The sequence below is a fragment of the Epinephelus lanceolatus genome, chromosome 16, assembly GCF_041903045.1.
Source record: "Epinephelus lanceolatus isolate andai-2023 chromosome 16, ASM4190304v1, whole genome shotgun sequence".
In the NCBI taxonomy this organism is placed as follows: domain Eukaryota; kingdom Metazoa; phylum Chordata; class Actinopteri; order Perciformes; family Serranidae; genus Epinephelus; species Epinephelus lanceolatus.
In genome coordinates this window covers 26,708,652-26,729,140 of record NC_135749.1, presented here as the reverse complement: position 1 = coordinate 26,729,140, position 20,489 = coordinate 26,708,652, and the positions used below count along the sequence as shown (strand labels likewise).

At 42.2% G+C, this 20,489-nt stretch overlaps 1 protein-coding gene across 2 annotated transcripts in view; it reads left to right on the top strand.

Moving 5' to 3' along the window:
• The first annotated feature begins 5,964 nt into the window (after nucleotides 1-5,964).
• Nucleotides 5,965-20,489, top strand: part of epha10 (EPH receptor A10) — a 221,840-nt gene continuing 207,315 nt past the window's right edge. For both annotated transcript variants that reach the window (XM_033637064.2, XM_078175712.1), the window contains exon 1: nucleotides 5,965-6,162. In XM_033637064.2, coding sequence (XP_033492955.1) covers nucleotides 6,084-6,162 — 79 coding nt within the window. In that variant the 5' untranslated portion in view covers nucleotides 5,965-6,083. The remainder of the gene's footprint in view (nucleotides 6,163-20,489) is intronic.

Below are 20,489 nucleotides of genomic sequence, written 5' to 3'. Positions count from 1 at the left end.
CGTAGTTTGGTGACGTCACCGCGTTATCTGGGGCTCTGTCGGCAAGGGCTTGGTGGAGAAATCTTGTGTCGTGTACTGTCGTGTCGTGTAATGTGAAGACGCCTTCAGGATATCCAAGTATTTTTGTGCCTAAATCTAACCACATGTTAACCACAGTGTCATTGAAATGTGAAGGTACATTTTCAGTTTTAGCATATCCACAACAAAATAACACAAAGCTACATGCGTTGTAGTGTTTTTTCTTTTTCTTTTTTTTTGTTTAGTTTGCTACTGAAAAACAGTCACTAGTGTGTATTAATGCACAGTCATAGTCCCTGGCAAATGCACTATTTAGTCCTGACTGACTGATGTTTATTAAAAACTACAGTACCCAGCTGTTTCAGAAAACTGCTGAGCCTTTTCAAAAGATAAAACTTCATATTTGTGACCCTTTGTTGAAGATTTACGTTCTCATAAGGAGCAGATGGGCTTGAGGCTGAGTGTCACAGACAGAGTTGGGAAGTCAGGAAGTATTGAAACACAGATTGTTGGTTTTGGTCTTTTATGGGTTTTGTTGACAATTAGAAAAATATAAAAAAACAACATCCTTTAATTTAACTGTAAGAATTCAAATGACAATATGCGCATCAGTGATTTTATAAGCTTGCTGTAAAACGTGCTACATTTTAAAATGTAGTTTTGAAATTTAGCAGATGTGGTACTGGCAAATATGTGATGTGAGACTGGGAGCATGCAGGAGACTGTGTGTATGTAATGGACTGTGAGGGGAGAGGCACAGAGTGAGTGAGTGAGTGAGTGAGCGGGGCTGTTGGCCTCTGTCCTTGGTGAGTAATGACCACAGAGGAGGACAGATGATCATGTTCATCAGCTCCCAGAACTGAGGCTACCAGCCCCCCTGCTGGGGAGGATCAGTCAGGCTGATGGCCCATAATCTGTGTGTGAGTGTGTGTTTTTGTGAGTGTGTGTGAGCCTGTGGTTGAGTAGAGAGAGCAGGGATGGAGAGGGGGCTGGGTGACGACATTGATAATGAGTCATACTGTTGATCATGGTGCATATAGGATGGAGCGTGTGCAGCTTATATATATGTGTGTGTGTGTGTGTGTGTGTGTGTGTGCCATTGCACGCAGAGGGGTTTGTGTTTGAGTGTGTGCGGTATTAAAAGTACTTACTACATTTATTACAAAGCTATTTTATGTCCAACAGTTGCAGGGCTTGCTTAAGGGGAAAATTAGGTGTGCTGACTAGCCTTTTCATTAGCACGTCATTAAAGTTTGAAAATAAGCTAAATAGCAGAGGCTGGAGGTACATATTGAGGAGCTGCCAAGTGGAGGCTCAATATCATTAATGCAATTCTATGGCCAATTTATGTTTTTGAGGAAGTCTCAGCTTTAAACTTTGAACTCAGCACTAAATGCTAAAAAATAAATGAAACCTTAACGTAAATTTCATGTGTAGTAAATGAGTGTACTTTGACTTTTTTGTGGACATCATTACACAATATTAAGTAATTGTATTTTGCAGAGCTACATAGCCTGAATTGTTCTTTAAAGGAGCAGTGTGTAGGATTTTGTGGCATCCAGCAGTGAGCACATTGCAACCAGCTGAAACTACTCCCAGTTAGAATTCCTTCAGTGTTCATTGTTTAAGAGGTTTTTACCAGGAGCCGAATTATCTGCAGAGGTCTCTTCCTCTACAAAACAAATGGACCGGATGATTAAAATCAGCAGATACACTGAATAAAGCGGTTTTTCTGATGCTGTTTGGCATGTAGCACACAGGCTGCTAGCCCAGCACCTGCTAATGTGTGCTCACTTTTTTTTTCTTCTAAAAACTAGATTCAGACATTTAGGAGGTTTTTACCAGGTGGTCTCCTCCTCTTCAAAACAAATAGACTTGGTGATTTAAACTGATAAAAACACTGACTATAGCAGTTTCATGTTTGTTGTTTTTAGAAGTTGCTCATCACGGAGAGGCTGCTAACTACGGTGGCTGACATGAAAATGCAAATGGCCATAGCTAGAGCCAGTGTTTGGTTTGTCCGTTCTGGGCTACTGTAGAAACATGGTATAATCGATTTCTTCTATCCCCTTAAATCCTACACACTGGACCTTTAAATGAAAGAATAAGAGCCCGTCCCAATACCCCCCCTTAGCCCTACCCCTTGGCACTACCCCTAGATTTGCGCGTTCCCGTGAGGGGTAGGGGTGTCCCAATCCCTTTGCGTGTAGAAGTAGGGGGCATAATGAGGGGTAGTGGGTATGAAACTAGCCCTTCTGAGTGAGGGATTTCAGATGCTGACTTGCCAGCGAGGGGTAGACGTCACCATACATGTACATATAATTTCGCAAATAAACATGGAACTTTTGTAAAAACGTTTTCGAACTGTAACTGTGTATTTGTGTAAAGAACGGTGTAATGATTTTTTATTGCTCACGAGATAGATTAGATTGGAGTTGACAGAAGGCTAGCCGGCTAGCTAATGTTACTGTCGTCAGGTTGCTTGTTAGCTAGCTAGCTAGCTCACACTATCTGGCGGCTGTCATCTGTCCTGTTCTGCAAATTGTCCGATTTTTCACATTACGGTAACAGGCCAGCTAGTATAACTATGCTGCCTCGTAATGTTAGCTTGTTAGCTAGCTAGCTAGCAGAAGTCCCCTGTCGTACATATCATTTCGTCGTCTGTCATTCATCAAACGAAGCATCATGAATACAGCAAACGCGATCGGTAGGCTGAACTCAGCTGGATACCACATTGTAGATGCCAGTTGGAAATGTAGATGGCTCACGGCTTCCTGTTTAAAATAGTTATGTATGCGTGAACGTAACCGACGCGGTGACGTAGTGAGTGGTGTCCCAATTCCTAGGGAAAGATTTCAACCCCTGCTCCTCGTTGCTTCATTTTGAGGGCCAAGGGGTAGTGGGCAAGGGCTAGGGGTAGGGCCAAGGGCTAAGGGGTAGTGGACAAGGAAGGGTATTGGGATTGGGCCTAAGAAAACATTTTTAAATACAACCAAATTCAATTAAAGGAACTGGTAGTGTACTGAACAGTATATTTATGTTCTCGGTGAGCTTTGTCGACAAGACCCACCATCTGTTTAAAATTAGGAATGAACCATGTGACGATTTCTAAAAATGCAGTGGAGAGAGCTCTGTGAATCTCCTGCAGCCTTCTCCTCTCAGCTCTCAGAAAAGACGGAATTGATCGGAGATTCAACCAGTGTTCACATCACTAGTTTTCTCTCTGCACAAAACAGTATCTAGCTTGTCAATCAGCAATATACTGTATTGCTTTCCAAGCTAAACTGTGAGAATGATCAATTCAGGGCAATGCTTGTCTACGTGTGTGTACACTCTGTGTGTGTGTGTGTGTGTGTGTGTGTGTGTGTGTGTGTGTGTGTGCGGCTATGACAATGAGAGATAGCGCAAGGGACATTTAAGTGTAGTCTCTGTGTTACAATGATGCAAACCCTTGAAACAGCACTTCCATGTTTCAATTCATCTTGCTCCCCTACTGTCTGGAGGAGCATAAACAAACCCGGTAGAAAAGCTTGATAACATTTGCTCAGTGCGGAATACTATGAACACATCTCCTCACTTTAAGTCAAATCAATATCCCCTGAGAAAGGAAATGATTTCCATTATAGAAATTGTCTCAAGTCAATTTGTGGAATAGGTCTGAAAAGAAAAGTGTTTAAAATGTTAAACTGTGTCAATTATGCAGATTAAACTCGGCGGTGTTACTGTAGATGTTAAGTGGAATGTTTTGCCCAAGTAGGCTTGTCAGTGTTTCTATATATATGTCAAAGAATTTAGGGACATTTTTGCCATGGAAAACTTGTTATATTTTCATTGTTGGTTTAGAATTTAATTTGTTCTAATGTAGTACTGTATCTCTGCTGCAGGGGAGAAGACAAATCTGTATTCATTATAGCATCTTTATAGATTATTGTGGTGACATAGGTGTCTGTTTAGCAGACATGGAGTCAAAAATGATTGTGGTGCTTTTCACGACTGTATTTGATATTGTCTTGTATGTGTTGCATTGTCTATGAATGGACAAACTATAGTCTCTGCTATTAATGCTGCAGTCTGTTCAGTTTAGTGATTATGTGGTAATCTGCTTTCTGTTCTTTATTGTGGTAGACAGTCCAGCAGCATTTGCATGTTGTGCATGTGAGTCCCTGTGTGAGTGTTTCACTGGCTAGCTAATCGTTGCTGCTCTGTACTACTCTCATACTGCAGTTGCTGCTGATAATCCTGACCCAACTCATGCCATTGTCATGGAAGCATAGTACCCACCCTCTGGTCCCCACCCACCCCAGGTTTACTGTTAACTGTGTCAGCACTGTTGCGGTGTTAGCACTGTTTACACTCAGCTGCCTCTATGTGGAGAACTGCAGGCTGATCTTATGCACTGTTTGTACATATACCTACTAAAAGTAATGACCAGAATTTGGCTATAACCCATGTAATCAGGAAGGCTGCGATCATATTACCAGTGTGTTGACAAGATTTAAGAATAACATAGTATAAAGAGTGAAAGTACGCATCACGAGGCAGCTTGGGGTGATGGATCGGTCAAACAAACACAGGACTTTCCGCCAGTGTGTTCATGTTCTGTGTGAAACCAAGTGAACTTTGAGTTTTTTTAAGATACCTTGTCACCATGTTCCTTTACTAAACCTAACCTGCATGACTTAACTGTCCTAAACCTAACCTATCTAACTTTATGTTACGTAATGTGATGATGCCCAACCATGACTCTTTTCCCAAACTAAACCAACTTTAGGCCTTAACCTATCCTACTTAACTTTACATTAAGTATGTAACATAACGAGGCCATTCATGGGTTCTGATTAGGTAGATACCATACACTATGTTGTATGAGGTTATGTTGAGAACCATATGCAGATGACCTGAATCAAGACTCTGAATCATAGACATGCTCTGAATGTCATATGCAGCTCCTTTAAAGTCTCACTTTTTTTTTTTTTTTTTTTTTTTGTTTACATTTTTGTCCATATAAACAATAATTAGGATAATCATAAGTGCTTATATCATAGGCAACTGGACTTGCTTGCGTTTCTTGAAGATGTTTCCTCTCATCCAAGAAGCTTCTTCAGTTCCAAATGACTGGTACGAATTGCAGGCTAAAAACCCTGTGTGGGTGGGAACCCTTGCTGAGTTGTAGGCGTCACATGAGCAGTATGTACCAGTTCTGCAGAACTGAAGAAGCTTCTTGGATGAGAGGCGAAACGTCCTCAAGAAACACAAGCCAGTCCAGTTGCCTACTATATTAGCACTTACGATTACCATGACCTGGATGACTGAGAATCTTCCCTGACAATAATTAGGATAGAATTAAATTCACATAAAGCCTATAATTGATGGGTCTGTCAATTTATCAAGACTAAAAATGTGCTGGATTTAACTAAGAATTGTCCCCCAGCATTATTTCCTGTAATCCAGAGCTGTCAGCTTCTGTTTGGAGTTGTTTGGGCCAGCATTTTGCCACATTTATATCCAAATTATAGCCACCTAAATGAAATGATAACACCAAATTGAGGAGCACCTGCGGCCCCTTTAGGATCGCCTTTTAATCTCGCACCCTGCATTTGAACCAATATTCTGAGTTCGTGAAACAAGCTCACAAGACTCTGTGAACAGAGGAGTAGCCTATAATCCTCACTAAACTCTCTGACAGAGCACCCAGGTCCTAACTTACCGAACTCCCTCCACCCTATAAAATGACAGTTTAAAAAAAAAAAAGGCACTACTGCGGGCGGACTGGGTCGACTACAGTGGAAACACCTGGCGCGGAGATTTCAGGTTGCAGCTCCTTGATAGGTCGACCCTCCCGTACCCTCGACTCCACATCCCACTTCATTGCGCTCGCCCGATGTCAATCTCGTCTGTAAAACCCTCCCCCGAGATATCAAATAGGCCGTGTGGCTCCCTGGATCCTGCACTATTTGCCCAGACGGCATCCGCTCCATTCAAACACTGAGTGCGTCTCTGCTGCGGTGCGTTGCGCGCAGGCTGGAGAGAGATGACAAGAGCCCCGCGGAACTGGCCAGACAAACATGGATCTCCGTAAAACGCTGATTTCGGTGCTTTGGATATTATTGCTGAACCTAAAGGAAGACTGTCACGCAGAGGAAGGTATGTGAAAACGTGTGCTTTATTTTGTGTGTTTGTTGTCATACCCAAACCGGTCGCCGCAGCAGGCAGTGTTGATCGACAGACAGATGTCCGCGGCGGAGATAGTTTGGCGTTTGTCCTGTGGTGAGAAGCAGGTGCGTTTATTCCACCGATGAGACGGCGTGGATAGTAGTGAGAGTTAAAACAGTCTTTAAATGGCTGTTAAACCGCACATGTGAAGGAGAACATCTTTTTTCTGCTTGTGGAGAGACGCGTCTCAGAAAGCTGTGCGGTGGCAGATTTACGCATTTGTGCTCAGTGAACTCAACGCGTTTTCCCCCGAATAACACGGAACAAGCAAGCAAATGTGTTTTTGTTATATTATCACGAGTTAATTGCTTGTAAATCAAACTAAATAAGCACGCCACTAGAGTATTATAGTGTCAAAAACCCATAAAAATTGGTTATTATTTACAGCATTCACTCCAGTTTTACAGATTGTGAGCTGAAAGACTTATGTGGACAAGTTCCCCAATGATCTTGTCCAAAAGACAAAACACAGTAGAGCCACTGTTTCCTCCAATATCCAGTTTCTGATTTATTCAAAAGTCAGTTTCCTTCAGGCAGCCGTTCCCCTTATACGAAATAAATCCCCGCTATGTTGTCACAAAGATTTAAATTGTGCGGTGGGTTTTTGTCACGGCATCTTTGTGCAACTGGTTTCTTTGTCTTTTCATATTCTGACAGTCACTGATGCTGTGGCACGGACGACAGGATGCATTATAAGCTGATGCCTCACTGCTTATCCCACTGCATGCAACTCTCCTCCGTTTTTTTCAGCTCAGATCCTCTCTAACAAAACAGCAGCTTTTATTGGTCTCAGTTACTTTCTTTGTCTTTCCATCAGCATTACACCAAGAATCATTATTAAGAAGAGTAATGCAGGAGAACATTGTGAGATTCACTTTGTCAAGATGTAATGCTGATGTGGGATCCGGATTTGGATTGCTGGCTTTAATTGCCCCTGTGCATCTGCACTGGAGTGTGTGAGAGAGTGAGGGAGCTGGGGAGGTGCTGCTGTGGTCCAACAATTTACCAGCAGCCTGGCTGATTGCCACAGATAAATACTCTGTTCACTTGTGAGTTAGCCAAGATATTGTAAATTTATGTAACTTGCATCAGCTCAAACTATGGCACAGCGCTGATTGAATGTGTGTGTTTCTGAGCGGCTGGCTCAGGTGAAGCCAGAAAAGTGTTCCTGATCAGTTCCGAGATTGTGAAGTGGAAAAGAACATAATGGCTCCAGACCCTCAGGCTCTTTCTAAAGAGGGGCTTTTATTGCCAAGGTATAGCTGAGTGGATTTTGGATCCACATGCATTCATGTGCATACAAACACACTCATCATCGTCCCAAACACAGACTCACATATACAGTATCCTATATGCACTCAGGAAAAGTACATTTGGCACACTTCACAGCCATACATCACACATTAATGCACTAGTGGCACACACGCAACTCAGTATCAAATGCACACGCTCACTTGACATGTATAGGTCTCACTTGCATGCGAGCCTTCTCATGAAACATACACACTTGTCCACACAGGGTCCTTTTGTGCACGCACATGCAGACACACCCGCGCTCTCGCACCCTCTTCCATTTACACATGCACACACACTTCCTCTTGAGCATTGGATGCAGCACATGCGGACTCATTGCCAGATTGATTTGGTTCCCTGGAATGCTGGGTAGCCGGATTTGGATGCTAGCTTTTGTTTAATTGATGTTGTGACAGCGATTAATTGCTGTGAAAGCAATGTGCTCCTGAAGGCTGGTATTGGCAGCAATTCTTCTTTCTGTTCCTAAGGATTTGGGAGATAGAGAAAACACTGGAGAGAGTTTCTCCCCCTTTTAAATTCACTGCCATTATATCCATATTAAATGAGGCAATTTACTTACCTGTTTATGTGTGTCCTGTTGGAGTGCAAAACGCCATGGGAGCTGTGTTTTAACAAAAGAAGAGTGTGCATAAGTCTTCCCTGTATTTGAGATTTTGAGAGTATCTCTTTAAACCTATTATATTATATTACAGTATTAATGTGTCTCTTTGATCATGATTCATTAAATTTCCATTTTGCAGACTGTGCTTGTTCATATTTTAATCCTTAGTAGCTTATATTCACAGTATTAAATGTCCCTTTGTGTTTGTCTTTGCTCTTATTTGATTTCTCCCCATGTGCCAACAGTGTTTCCCTGTGTTGCATCTATATGAGGCTGCATTCTTATGTTGTAGTTCTTCCTTCCTTAGCGCTCCTCTCTTCCCTCTGCCTTCCTGTTTTCCTTTGTTCTTCCAAGTCTCCTCTCATATGTCTTCCTCCTCATCTTCCTCTCCTCCACTCCCTCCTTTTCTCCCTCTCCTGTACATGCCTCCCGCATCCTGAGCTGACTTAGCAAACACTAATACGACCTGGGGGCTCCGCACAGGCAGAGCCGGCTGTCCACTATCCCACACCGGCACCTCACACACAGTCAATCTAGCCAACCCCCCCCCCTCCTCCCTTTAGGCCGCTTTTCTCATTCCCCATGCCTCACCGCTAACACACCTTGGCATCTCATCGGGATCTCATTTACTTCCCCTCTCCTCCCCTCTCTCCCCTCCCTACCTCTGCATCCATCCATTCTGCAGCAAGTCGAGAGAGCGAGAGAGGGCACGAGCTCGGCACAGAACAATAGAGGCAGAGTGATGGAGAGCGGTGGAGTGATTGAGAGCGAGAGAGTCTCAGCGTAACCTGTGGGATCATCCTGTTTGTGCGGCCGTAGCTTTGTTTGATGCCTTGTCGTGTCAGAATTGCCGGGGTGACTTGACTGCACTGTGTTCTTGGCAGGCATTCAGCCTATTGTTTACCTGCAGCCTTATTACGCTGCTCTGCCTCCAAAACCTCTCATGTCATGTGTAATTTCAAATTTAAAGCTGACATTTTCCACCGGGATGCTTTGCGATGCTGAAGTCACAATATTTATTTATACTCTTAAATGTGTCAGAAATCTGGAAAAATATCCATCCATGGCTGAAAGTCGACTTTTTTAGAAGTCCACTCCTCTCTTGAGGACAAATCCTGATATAGTTTCACTTTAAAATAAGCGTACCTTTAGGTTTCTGTCAGAATCTGTCTTATCTTAAAGGTTAAAAGTGCTGTGCGGTCTCATAAAGCCTTTGTGAAACAGTAGGGGTTCTTTTAAGGTTGTAATCCAGCATGCTCTGATTCTGTAGTGCAGTCTGAGTTCAGTTTGAGTTTAGGGTCCAGGAAGTTATGTAGGAAAAGTTTTTGAGTTTCAGGTTGGTGGAAGGGCATGCAGCTTTAATTCCGTCTCAACGTACCCATTGACCCCGTGTGTGTGTGCAAGTAGAGAGACTGGCTGTGTGTGTTTGCATAACAGCTCAGCCTATGACTGATCTCAACTTTCAGGGAACTCTGATTTATTTTCTTTTCCTCCAGTTTCTCTCCTTTCCCCTCTTGTCTCTGCAGGTTCATGAAGAGGAGTCACAAGGTTTTGGCGTAAGCTCAGTTTTTTTGGTTCAAGCGGAAACATTTTCAGCGTGTTCAGTCGCTTCTTCGCCTCAATTTGCACTGCGCTAGGTGATTTTGCTGCCACTTGAATCTTTTTATTGACTTTATATGCAAGCCTTCGTCTCTAGATTCTCTGTTGTGTTTGGTCAGAATGTTCATAGCTACGTGACTACTGTCCATGAGCATAACCAGGAGTTTGGCCTGTGGGACCCGAATCATATATTAACCACTGTTGCACTTTACATTGGAACTTGATTAATTCATTTGAGGTTTTGCACAACATTCTGGAGAGCAGGGTTTTCCATGGGTTTTTTTTGAGACCAAGGTGGCAAAGGCCTGTGGCGGGGGGCATCTTGACAGCTGTACTTTTAGGTACCCCCCCCATTAAATATGAAAGGAGGCCCCCACATGCTTGAGCTTTGCACTGCTGACTTGTATAATCAGAACAGACATGTCCTGTGATTTTCAGCTTTCTATGATTATATTTACCCTTTACAGCAGCCACATCCTGACAGCTGAGAATATTACTGTCAGGTATTGTCCCCCCTCTATTAAATATGAAAGGAGGCTAAAAATCACAGGACATGATGACGCAAGTCCCTGAAGTGTGTGCTTCTCTTCTATAATACACATTCTACATCTCTCTTTCCACATACGGTCTTCCTTTGCCTTTCAAACGGGGTAGAGCTCCGTGGGAAACAGTAGGAGAGACACAGCCTGAGGGGGAACCGGGATCTGACATAACACTGGAGGGAGAAGCAGGTCCGTGGAGGCTATGGCGTCGCTTTGGGTTGTGAGTGCACATGACGCGCGTCTACATTGAAAGTAATGGGTTTGTGCGCGCAAAAGACGCTACATCTGAACGCCCCCCATGCATGCACGCATGCTTTAACCAAGGTGGTGGCCAAAATCACCCATGCCTTTGTCTTAGATAGGCAGGGAAAACCCTGGAGAGTGAATTGCTGCAATTTAAAAAATCCTGAAATGCCCTTTTCTGTTTTAAGGTGAGGCAGAGGCAACCTGAATCAAAATGTGACAAGGTTTAACTCATCAGGCCTGCTGCTGTTATTTCTATAACTTCTGTGATATCAATTTTAAACACTTGCTTATTGAGATGAACAGCCTCGCTGTCTTTGTTTACTGTTAACTTGAACGCAACATAATTCAAGTGACTATTCATTATTAAACTCCACTCATACGTCATATGATTACCGAATCTTATAATAAGTGCTTAGAAGCAATCTGACTAATATTGGGTTTACCAGCAATTGCCAGGCTGGCAGAGAAGAAGCACTACACCCTCCACCCAGGCATCAATTGGGACTAATTGTCTGTGATTGATGCAGGCTTATTTCTGCTCTGCTGCCGCTGCTGGGCCCGATTCACTGGTCCATCTTTGGCTGGCAAGGACAGCCTTGGACCTGCGCGTGTTGGATCAGATGACTGTGACCTCTGCGAATATGAAAGGTCAGAGTGATTTGTGAAGACGGCAAGCGTAGCGCCGTGACATTCTCTCGTCGAGGCCTCGGGGACGCTGTCATTTCCAGGAGGCGTGTGACGACTGGAGGAAGGGTAGAGGCACAGGTGCAGCAAAACGAATGAATGAAGGGGACGGCGGGGTGGAAGAAGAGTCTCATCCAAAAAATGATGCATTACAAGCAGAGAAGGGAGAAGAGGTGTGTCAGGTTAAGGGGTGAGGAATGAGGGAGGCTGAATTAAAGCAAAAGCTAGCAGCGGCAGATGAGGGAGTGACAGAAATGAAATTGGAAGAGAGTAAAGGCATGTGGGAGAGAGCAGAAGCATGAGGGAATTGTAAGCTGCCACCACTGCTTTGTTCCACAGCCACTTGTATGTTACATGTAATCAAACAGACCGACGGTTCCTATAACAAGTCAATGCAGCAGCTCAGCCGGGTCCTTATTTACCTCCCACTCCACTGGAACACATTGACTGAGGCTGATGAATTGTGTGTCTAAGAGAGTGTATGCGTGTCTATTGGATCTCAATAGGGTCACCTGATTTCTTTTGTTTAGGGTAAAGACATTACTACAGTATCGAAGCTATTCTGCTGGATCGGCAAGAATGAGCCATTGGAGAGGGTGGGAGGGATATTGGAGAGGTGTGTGTGTATGTGTGTGTGCACATGTGGCAGGAAAGATGGGGGGTTTAGCAGGTGTTTCAGCCATATTGGACAGTGAGGAAGGGGCTCTGTGCAGCTGCCTGTGATAGATGAAGGAACTGCGGATGGACTGCGCATTTGGGTAGTCATTTTATTGATGAATCTATGCTGAAACACATTCAGCTGCTGTGTGTATGTGTGTAAGTGCGTCTGTGTGGGGGAATGCGACAGCCGCTGTGTATGTGTTCTGCACATACTTGTGTACATTTGCTTGCATCAACATTTCAATCTAAGTTGTTTCTGAGAAGCATCCTCAGAACGCACAGCTCGGGGAAGAGTTAAGTCAGTGTAAACAAACTGCATTCTGCTCAACGCATCTTAAGCAACTTGTTGTTGTTCTGGAGAATAAATAAATAATAATAATAATAAATTAATGAAATGAATGAAATGTTATTAATTTGTGTGGTTGATAATTAAATCATCGCAGCAGCAAAAGTAATTCAGCATGGAAGAGGACGTAGAGGACAGGCTCGTATCAGCAATAGGAATGAGAGAGAGAAAATACAATTTTAGAAAATGGGATAATGCTCATAACACAAAATTAATGTTGTTGCATACCATTCGTTAAGAAAAAAACATCAACTTTCACTTCCCAAACATGGAGATTTGCTGCTCTTGTCTATTTTGTTTTGTTTTTTAAAGCAACCCAGGTTGGAATTGAACCTGGGCCACTGCTGTAAGGACGTAGTCTTGGTAATTGGGGCACATGCTCTGCCAGGTGAGCTAACAAAGCGCCCTCTCTTATCTCATATCAATTTAAATTGAATATCTTTAGGCTTTTGACAGGACATTTTTGCCTTTATTGATAGAGCAGCTGTAGATTGACAAGAAAGGTGGGGGGGAGAGAGAGGGGGGATGACATGTAGCAAAGGGCCGCAGGTTAAAATCGAGCCCTGGCTGCTGCAAAGAACTCAGTTATATGGGGTGCACACTCTACCAGGTGAGCTAGAGGTGACCCTGAAGCTTCTTATATTTATAGAATAACCAATTAATAGATTATTCAAATACTAAGTGACAATGGAAATAATATCTAGCTTCAGCATTGAATAGAATATAAAACAAATTTTTTTGGCAACATGTACAACATGTTAAAGGTATGCTATGCAGGAATTGTCAGCTACTGTTCACTTGCAGTAATTAAAGTGAAAGCCAACCCCAGCTGCTGTTTTTTGCGCTTTGTCCGCGATTTTCATAGCTTCGTCTTGGATTTGTCACCTGCGTGCTGTTCCCAGGGAAGTCGCAAACACAGCAAGATGACAAGATAATAAGAAAATACAGAAGAGGGCAGAGTCTCTGCAGATAAAAACACCGTCACACTCTTCTCGTGGGTCATGACAGAGAGGGGTTATGTTTATTTGAGTCCATTCATTGGTATTTAAGAAACTCCTGCATAGTATACCTTTTAGGTAGTGGTGCAAAGACAAAATGATTTAACATTTTAATTGGTTTTCTTACTGGAGATTGTGGACACACTGTACATGCACACCCTTAATCAATAGAATTATGGCTGTAACTAATGACTGTTTTCATTATAGATTAATCTGCGGATTTTTTTTTCTTGGTTAGTTGTTTGTATCTAGTATATTCATCCAGGCAGTCGGACCTTTATGCTCCTACCTGCAATATTTGTAAGCCTCAGCTACATTATCATCTAACAGAAAGGACAAGAAAAAGCGTAATTAAAGCTGCAAGCAGCGATGAACAGGCCCTCGCACATTCACACAAATCGAGGATCCTTACAGGATGCCAGCTGATGCCGCTGCCGCTGTGACTATGCCGACCAAATTTGAGGTTGATCTGGTCACACCTGTGGGATAAGTATGTCAAATTATACAACAGATTGTACAATGTATGCTCAAGTTACGACAACTTCCTCTTTTATGGCGAAACTTGCAAAATGGCCACCATGCCACGGCAACTTTGTTGATGAAAACTCACAGTTTCCATTAGGAAGCATCATCGAGGCCTTGAGACTTTTCTGTGCAAATTTGAGGAGGATGTGGTCAACCTGCTAGGAGAAGTAAGTGAAAACATAAAACTTGGCATTTCCTGTTGCCAGTAGGAGGTGCTATAGCTGGAGTTACAAACATCTTCCTGTTTGGTGGCGAGACATGGACGTTTGATCGGTTCGACTTTGAGTAACTTTTGATGTCAAAGGTCTTTAGGTGGTACAGACAAAAATTGAAGTCAGTCCGATCAAATCCCTAGGAGGAGTTCATCAATGTACAACCCCTGGAAATGGCCAAAATAACACATTTAATTCAAAATGGCTGACTTCCTGTTGGGTTTAGGATGTGGTACCTCTTGGGATGTAACATGTCTACCAATTGTCATACATATAGATGAAACAGGGCTGCTTAGTTAAACGTTTGGAGTGGGAGACCCATAAAATATCAAATTTTCACCACTTCTGATGAGTGCGCTAAGTTTCACGAATTTTTGAGCATGTTAAGTCCCTCAAAAGAGCGACCTATTTCTAGTAAGAAGAAGAAGAAGAAGAAGAAGAAGAAGAATTCCTTCAATTTTGAGAGGATCTTTGCACCGCATGATGCTTGGGCCCTAATAAATTTATTAACATGTTTTTTCATATTAAATAGAGAGCAAAAATGATCATCTACCGTTGCATACTGTAGTGGAAGAGTAGAGGAATAAAGTCTCAAAGCCCAAAATAAAGCATCAACTAGAGCTGCTTTAGAAAACGCCCTTATGCTTTCATGCCAGAGCCTTATGTAAACATCTCAAGGGCCTGTTCTCTAAAGGTTCTTCAAAGGTTATATGCAAAAGAAGGGAAAAAAAAGACCCTCCAATAAATTAAACTGGAAAAAAATTACATTAAAAACATTTCCTACCACCCACACCACCAGCATCCTAGAGTTAAGACATATTTTTTGCCTGATTTTTATACGGATGCCTCAAACACATTATTCATCTTTGCTGCTTTTGTTGGGATACTAATGGATTAGAGGAGTACTTGCTGGCAAGCTTTTCAGTCCTGAGGTGTCTAAAGTTGATAAATGTCATTGGTGTGTATTTGTGTGGTGCTGGAGCTGTGCTCTTGGCATAAATTTCTGCTCGGGGTGTTTTTGCATTGAGAGTGAACACTAACTGCATTAATGCGAGGCTTGATGTGGGTGGGCATGTTGGGAATTGAACTGACAACTCAGCGGAGCTCAGTCAGTCTGCCATCCTCACACTCCCAGCATTTTATTTAATTTCCTTGTTTTCTGATGGTGAAAACAGAATCTCCCACTCATTTAGGCTTAAGTTTGAAAAACAGATTCACGAGGATAGATTTACTGAGGCAAGCAGGACTAAACTTTGTTTATTCCATCTGTGGTTTGGACGAATGGGAGCTACTGGCCAAATACACTGGCAATCTGCTAAACGCACCTGACAACTCCAGTTCCTGTAGAGATATGGGTCTGCTGGAAAATTTGGCTTGCTGATCCCACTTAATTTGGCTAGTGTTTCTTATTTCTTTGTTCATCCGATCCTGGACCTGTTATTGTAGGTTTCAAGTGATGAATGACCTTTGTAACTCAGAGTGGAGTCGGATTTGCTCGACATTATGTAGTTTTGACTACGTGTGCTCTGACACATCAATTTCTTTTGAATCAAGAACCAGCTTTGAGGTTTGTGTGGGGAAAATGCTGGGAAAGGAAATGTAACCTTTTTGTGTGTGTGTGTGTGTGTGTGTGTGTGTGTGTGTGTGTGTGTGTGTGTGTGGAGGTAGATGCAATGTTCTACCAGAGGTTAAATGCATTGCCCTCCCTCTCAGATGTTGGCTTAGAGACCATCAGACTCAATTGAACTGGTTTAGGCAGTCCCATCACACCCTCATGGAGGTGACAGAGGTCCTGGCTTGCACAAAAAAACAACCACACTGACACAGTTTAAACATATGCAATTACACATGCCTACTTAAAGCGGAGAAGGAGTACTTCGCCCCGTAAATGATATCAAAACATCCGTTCATGAACTCTCACACAACTCGTGCAGTATAATCCAAGTCTCATTTATCCAGTCTAATGTTCAGTACTTCCCAAACACATGCATTTTTGCGTAAACCTCGGTAATTAAAACTGAACTGAAAGTGAAACTTATTTATGCTCTCTTCAAAGACTCCAATTCGATGTTTTTTTTAATTTTTTTTTAAATGAAATGCATTTGCTTGGAAAGAGCTGAGCACACGACTGGATGACTCAGTGTTGGATTATACTGCACACGTTGTTCAGAGTTTATAGACAGATGTTTTGATATAGTTATGTGCTTTAAATTTCATCCCAAGCAATTAATAAATGAATTGGTTCAAAGTTTTCTTCACAAATTCAAGGGAACATTTTGTGGAGGGAAGTATTCATTTAAAGAATAACAAACTTTGTGGATAATCCTAAATTTTGATGAAGTAGAAATACAATTTGTTATCTACTATTTTTTGATGCTTTTGATGGTTGATGCCAATGAACAGCAGTCCAATATTTAGTTGAGTGATCCATCCACCACAACCTCTTCCCTACACAGTTGCGACTTCCTCTTTGCTCTTGTTATCATAATTAGTAATGCCGCTAGAGGGTTTTGTCACTCAAGGCCCTGACATACCAAGCCGATGGTCAGTCATTGCTCAGTGGTGGTCTGTCCGTGACTGTTTGTTATCCTAGTTTTCGAGTGCGTCCTGCACTGTTGGCACTAGTTGGCCCTTGTCTGCGTCAGAGATGGCAGAGCCCATCGATGAATGAAATCATTCTGAAACAAACGACTAAAGTCAAGAGGGGATCAAAACGAACTTATTACATTAGGTAAGATTATCAATTGAGCTCTGTAGCAGGAGCAGTTTGTAACTGTATAAGTTTTGCATGATAAATATCCTTTGTTCTTTTAACATTGGGTTGTGTTGTTAATGTGCTACTAGCAAAACTAGGGTCCTGTTGGTCTTCAGGTTTCCCTTCTTGATGAATGAATACAGACTACCACTGTCTGCTGCTAGGAGGAGTTACTTCCTCTCACGCAGGTGCAAAATGTTTGTGCGAGTTGAGCATGGGCTGTAGTCTTTGCGATGTGTTCAAGTGCAACTGTTTGACCGAGACACTGGCAATGGAAGGCCACACAACAGGCAGCCATCATTGCCACTGGTTCCTTTAAGTCAGTTTGGTGTGTCTGGGCCTTTAAACATAAAAAGTCTTGTGTTGATATAATAATTTTCAAATTCAATGTGTATACCACAGTCTGGGAGAAATGGTGTCTTGGGCACAAGGTCATCCAACATGTTTTGAACGTTTGGATTGGCTGCAGCTGAGGCAATGTTGTCCAGTAGTCCAGATCCAGTTATGTAACAGTTATGTGAGCAGACAAGTGTGTTCTCATCTTGTGACAACACGAGGCGCAGTTCTTTTCATGTGTCCATGTACCAAAGTGGCAATACACTGTACATGCTTTAAAGGTACACGAAAATCCACACTCACAGATTCATGAACATGCTGCCAACAGTATTTCTCTCTTACCATCTCACACTCATGTGGCATACTTGGAGACCCCCAACACCTCCACAGCTGAACTCAGTCCATTCCTCTGCCATTAGCCTCTCGCCTTCCTCTGTGTTCTGCTGTGTCAGTGTGCGCCTCACTGGCTCTGGCTGAGGCTCCGACCTGCTGCCTCTTAATGTGCTTTTCATGTCCGCTCTGCCTCCTCTGCCATGTCTGACCTAATGACACATGTTAGGAGAACTCTGTGTGTGTGTGTATGAGAGGAGAAGAAAAAGACTGCACATAACTGTTTGCACCTGATTAAATTCTCCCTGATGCTTCTCCAGTCCCTCTCACGTTTCTCTCTCCCATCTCCGCCCTACACAGCCGAGATTGTTAATAAAAGTTTAATTATTTTCTTTACATTCTGCCAGAGCATTTTCTAAAACTGGTTATATAACTTTTGTGCATTTAGAATAGAGGTACATGCAAGTCAAAGTATGTGTGAAGAACTACCTTTCACACTTACTTGGACACAATTGCATGCATTCACCACTATTCAGAAACACGTCAGTTGTAAAGACAGAGATAGAGTCCTTCTCTAATGGCAGCCATTTGACGACTTTTGCAATTACATACTTTGCTCAGGAATCAAGATTCCAACTTTTTAAGACACTCAACTCAAAGGAGAACAGAAAGACTGAATGCAGTCTCTGCCATGCTCTATGTATGCATGGTGCATTCAGGTTCTGACTTTAAAACCTGTGGACATCTGAAAGTCAAGTGTTGGCTGCCAAACAGTATCACATTAAAATAGTACTTGAGCAGTTTATCATTGCACTAGTGTAACATTGTTGGTTTCCTGATAGGGCTGGGTATTGATAAAAAATGACTATAGCAGTACCAGTACTACTACCCTTAAAGTAATACCTTTTCTTTTCTACTTCATTCAATGGAATGGAAGCATTCAGTTGCATAAAATGTCACCAAACACTACAGGCGTGCAGTATAGCCATACTATTGAATGTTTTGCTGGCATCTCAGCACACTGAACTGCCAACTCTGTCAAATATACCACACACTGTTTTGGTTGTAGCTGCTATGGTAGTTGGCCAATCAAACGTCATTAAATCAAAGCTTGAGTTGACTGGCTGCAAGCAAAACGTGTGTTGAACTGGAGAAAATTCAATACTACTCGGTACTTGTTTATTGCTGTTGATACCTTAAGTCCAGTTCAGACTGATGATTCGCAAAGAACTGAAAACATTTTAGAATATTGTAGAGAAAAGTTGCAGTGGTGTGAACTGGCCGGTCTGAGCTGGACTCAAGCCGGCTGATGGTGTCACCTGCACCTCCATTGGTCAAATTGCCGGCAGCTGGTTTTAGAACATAAAGCACATTGCCTGTTCCTATAGCCAATTGGCTTGTAGTGAAGTCTGCTGGTCAAGTCAAAATGGCCACAGATGGCGTGTTCACTTGCTGTGGCATTCTCATTGACCAACTAATTGGCGCTGCTTATTTATATTATTGTGACATATTTATTATGAATAGAGTCCATCTGATGGTCATTTTATGTTTTTGCCTTTTCTTCACTGTAGCCAGTATCTCACTATCACTATCCTCATTCATATTTTAAGAAGCTACAAATTATATTTAGCCTCAATATAAGCCTGAAACCTGCAAATCAGAGCGTAAGTATCGAGAGTTGTTGCATAGAGATGATACACCATCGCATCTAGTTGCATTGGTGTGCAGCAGGTTTTTATATCATTGCAGAGTGGCAAGTAGTTGCCTGTTTAAACTTGTCTATTTGCAAATCTTTGATCTGAACTGGGCTGTAAAGATACTGAGTACTGATACCTAGCCTTAATTCAATGTGGACAGTTTTAAACATAGAAGATCAACATCGAGGCAGAACCAGAGACATTGTCTTTTTTATTCCATTATTTTTTTCCCCTCCTTGTCCAAATATTACCCACAATGCAACTGTAACTACCATCAGTTTGAACAATGATATTTTTGCCATCACTTGAGTCGTTTTATCAGAATTTGGGCAGGTCCCTCTGGAGCCACAAAAGGCTTACTACTTTTACTTTTACTACTTTTTTTTTTTTTATTACATCTTTAGTATACTCCCTAGGACCTGCACACACACTTTGATGTGTAAAATCAGTGGAGTTTCCCTTTAACTAATTTCTATCAACAGTTAGTTGCATATAAATGCAAAATCTGTGGGCAATGGGACAAAATTTTGGTATCAGAAGTATTCTGGTTTGTGTTTCGTTCAGTTTTGTTGTCCTGAGGAGTAATGACCAATCATGTTTGAGCCAGGTTTGGTTGCATGCAGGTTTAAAGTCCATGTGGAGATCAAAAGTGGCGGAACGAATTGGCTGAAATGCAGTCTAGGAACCCATTGGCTATCTTTTGATGAACGTTTGTTATTTTTAGCTTTTTATTATTTAAAACAAAAATTGCATTCCTATGCACAGAAGGTGAAGTTTTGCCCAGATGTCTGTCCTCTGGATATCAGGATACCTGCAAGCTACACCGGAACCCCTGAAATATTGGTCATTGGTCCCAGAGGCTAAATTGTTGTCAAATCAATAGCCGATGAGTTCTGAGACTGCGCTTTAACAAGCTACATCTGCAAAAAAAATCCAAATTTCAAATTGGCTGCCATTCAGGGTCCAAAATTAACATTAGCCAAGTGTGGGTAGATTTTCCAATTGGCGAGTAAATCTCAGAATGCTGTCCGATCAGCCAAACCATAATTGCTGCCCGTCTGCTGCGTTGCTACCAAACTTATGAAGGTAGTGAAATAGTAACAACGAGGCCCTGTAATCTGAACCAAGATGGCAAACTCTTAATTGCCTCCCACATTGTCAGTGACGAGGCATTATCTTCACTTCTTCTGTTCCTCCCTTTCACAATAAAAGCCCTAGACATAAGAAATGCAATACTGCTTACCATAGGAAACTTACTCACATATTGGGGCTGTGGTGATGAGTTACTCAATATATTGAAATCATGCTGCTTCATATTTTGCTCTGACCTCTTCTTTAAGTTTGTATTCAACATAATACCTTGTATTGTTTAAATGAAATGCACTGAAAAAAAAATATATGACACAAGAAGGC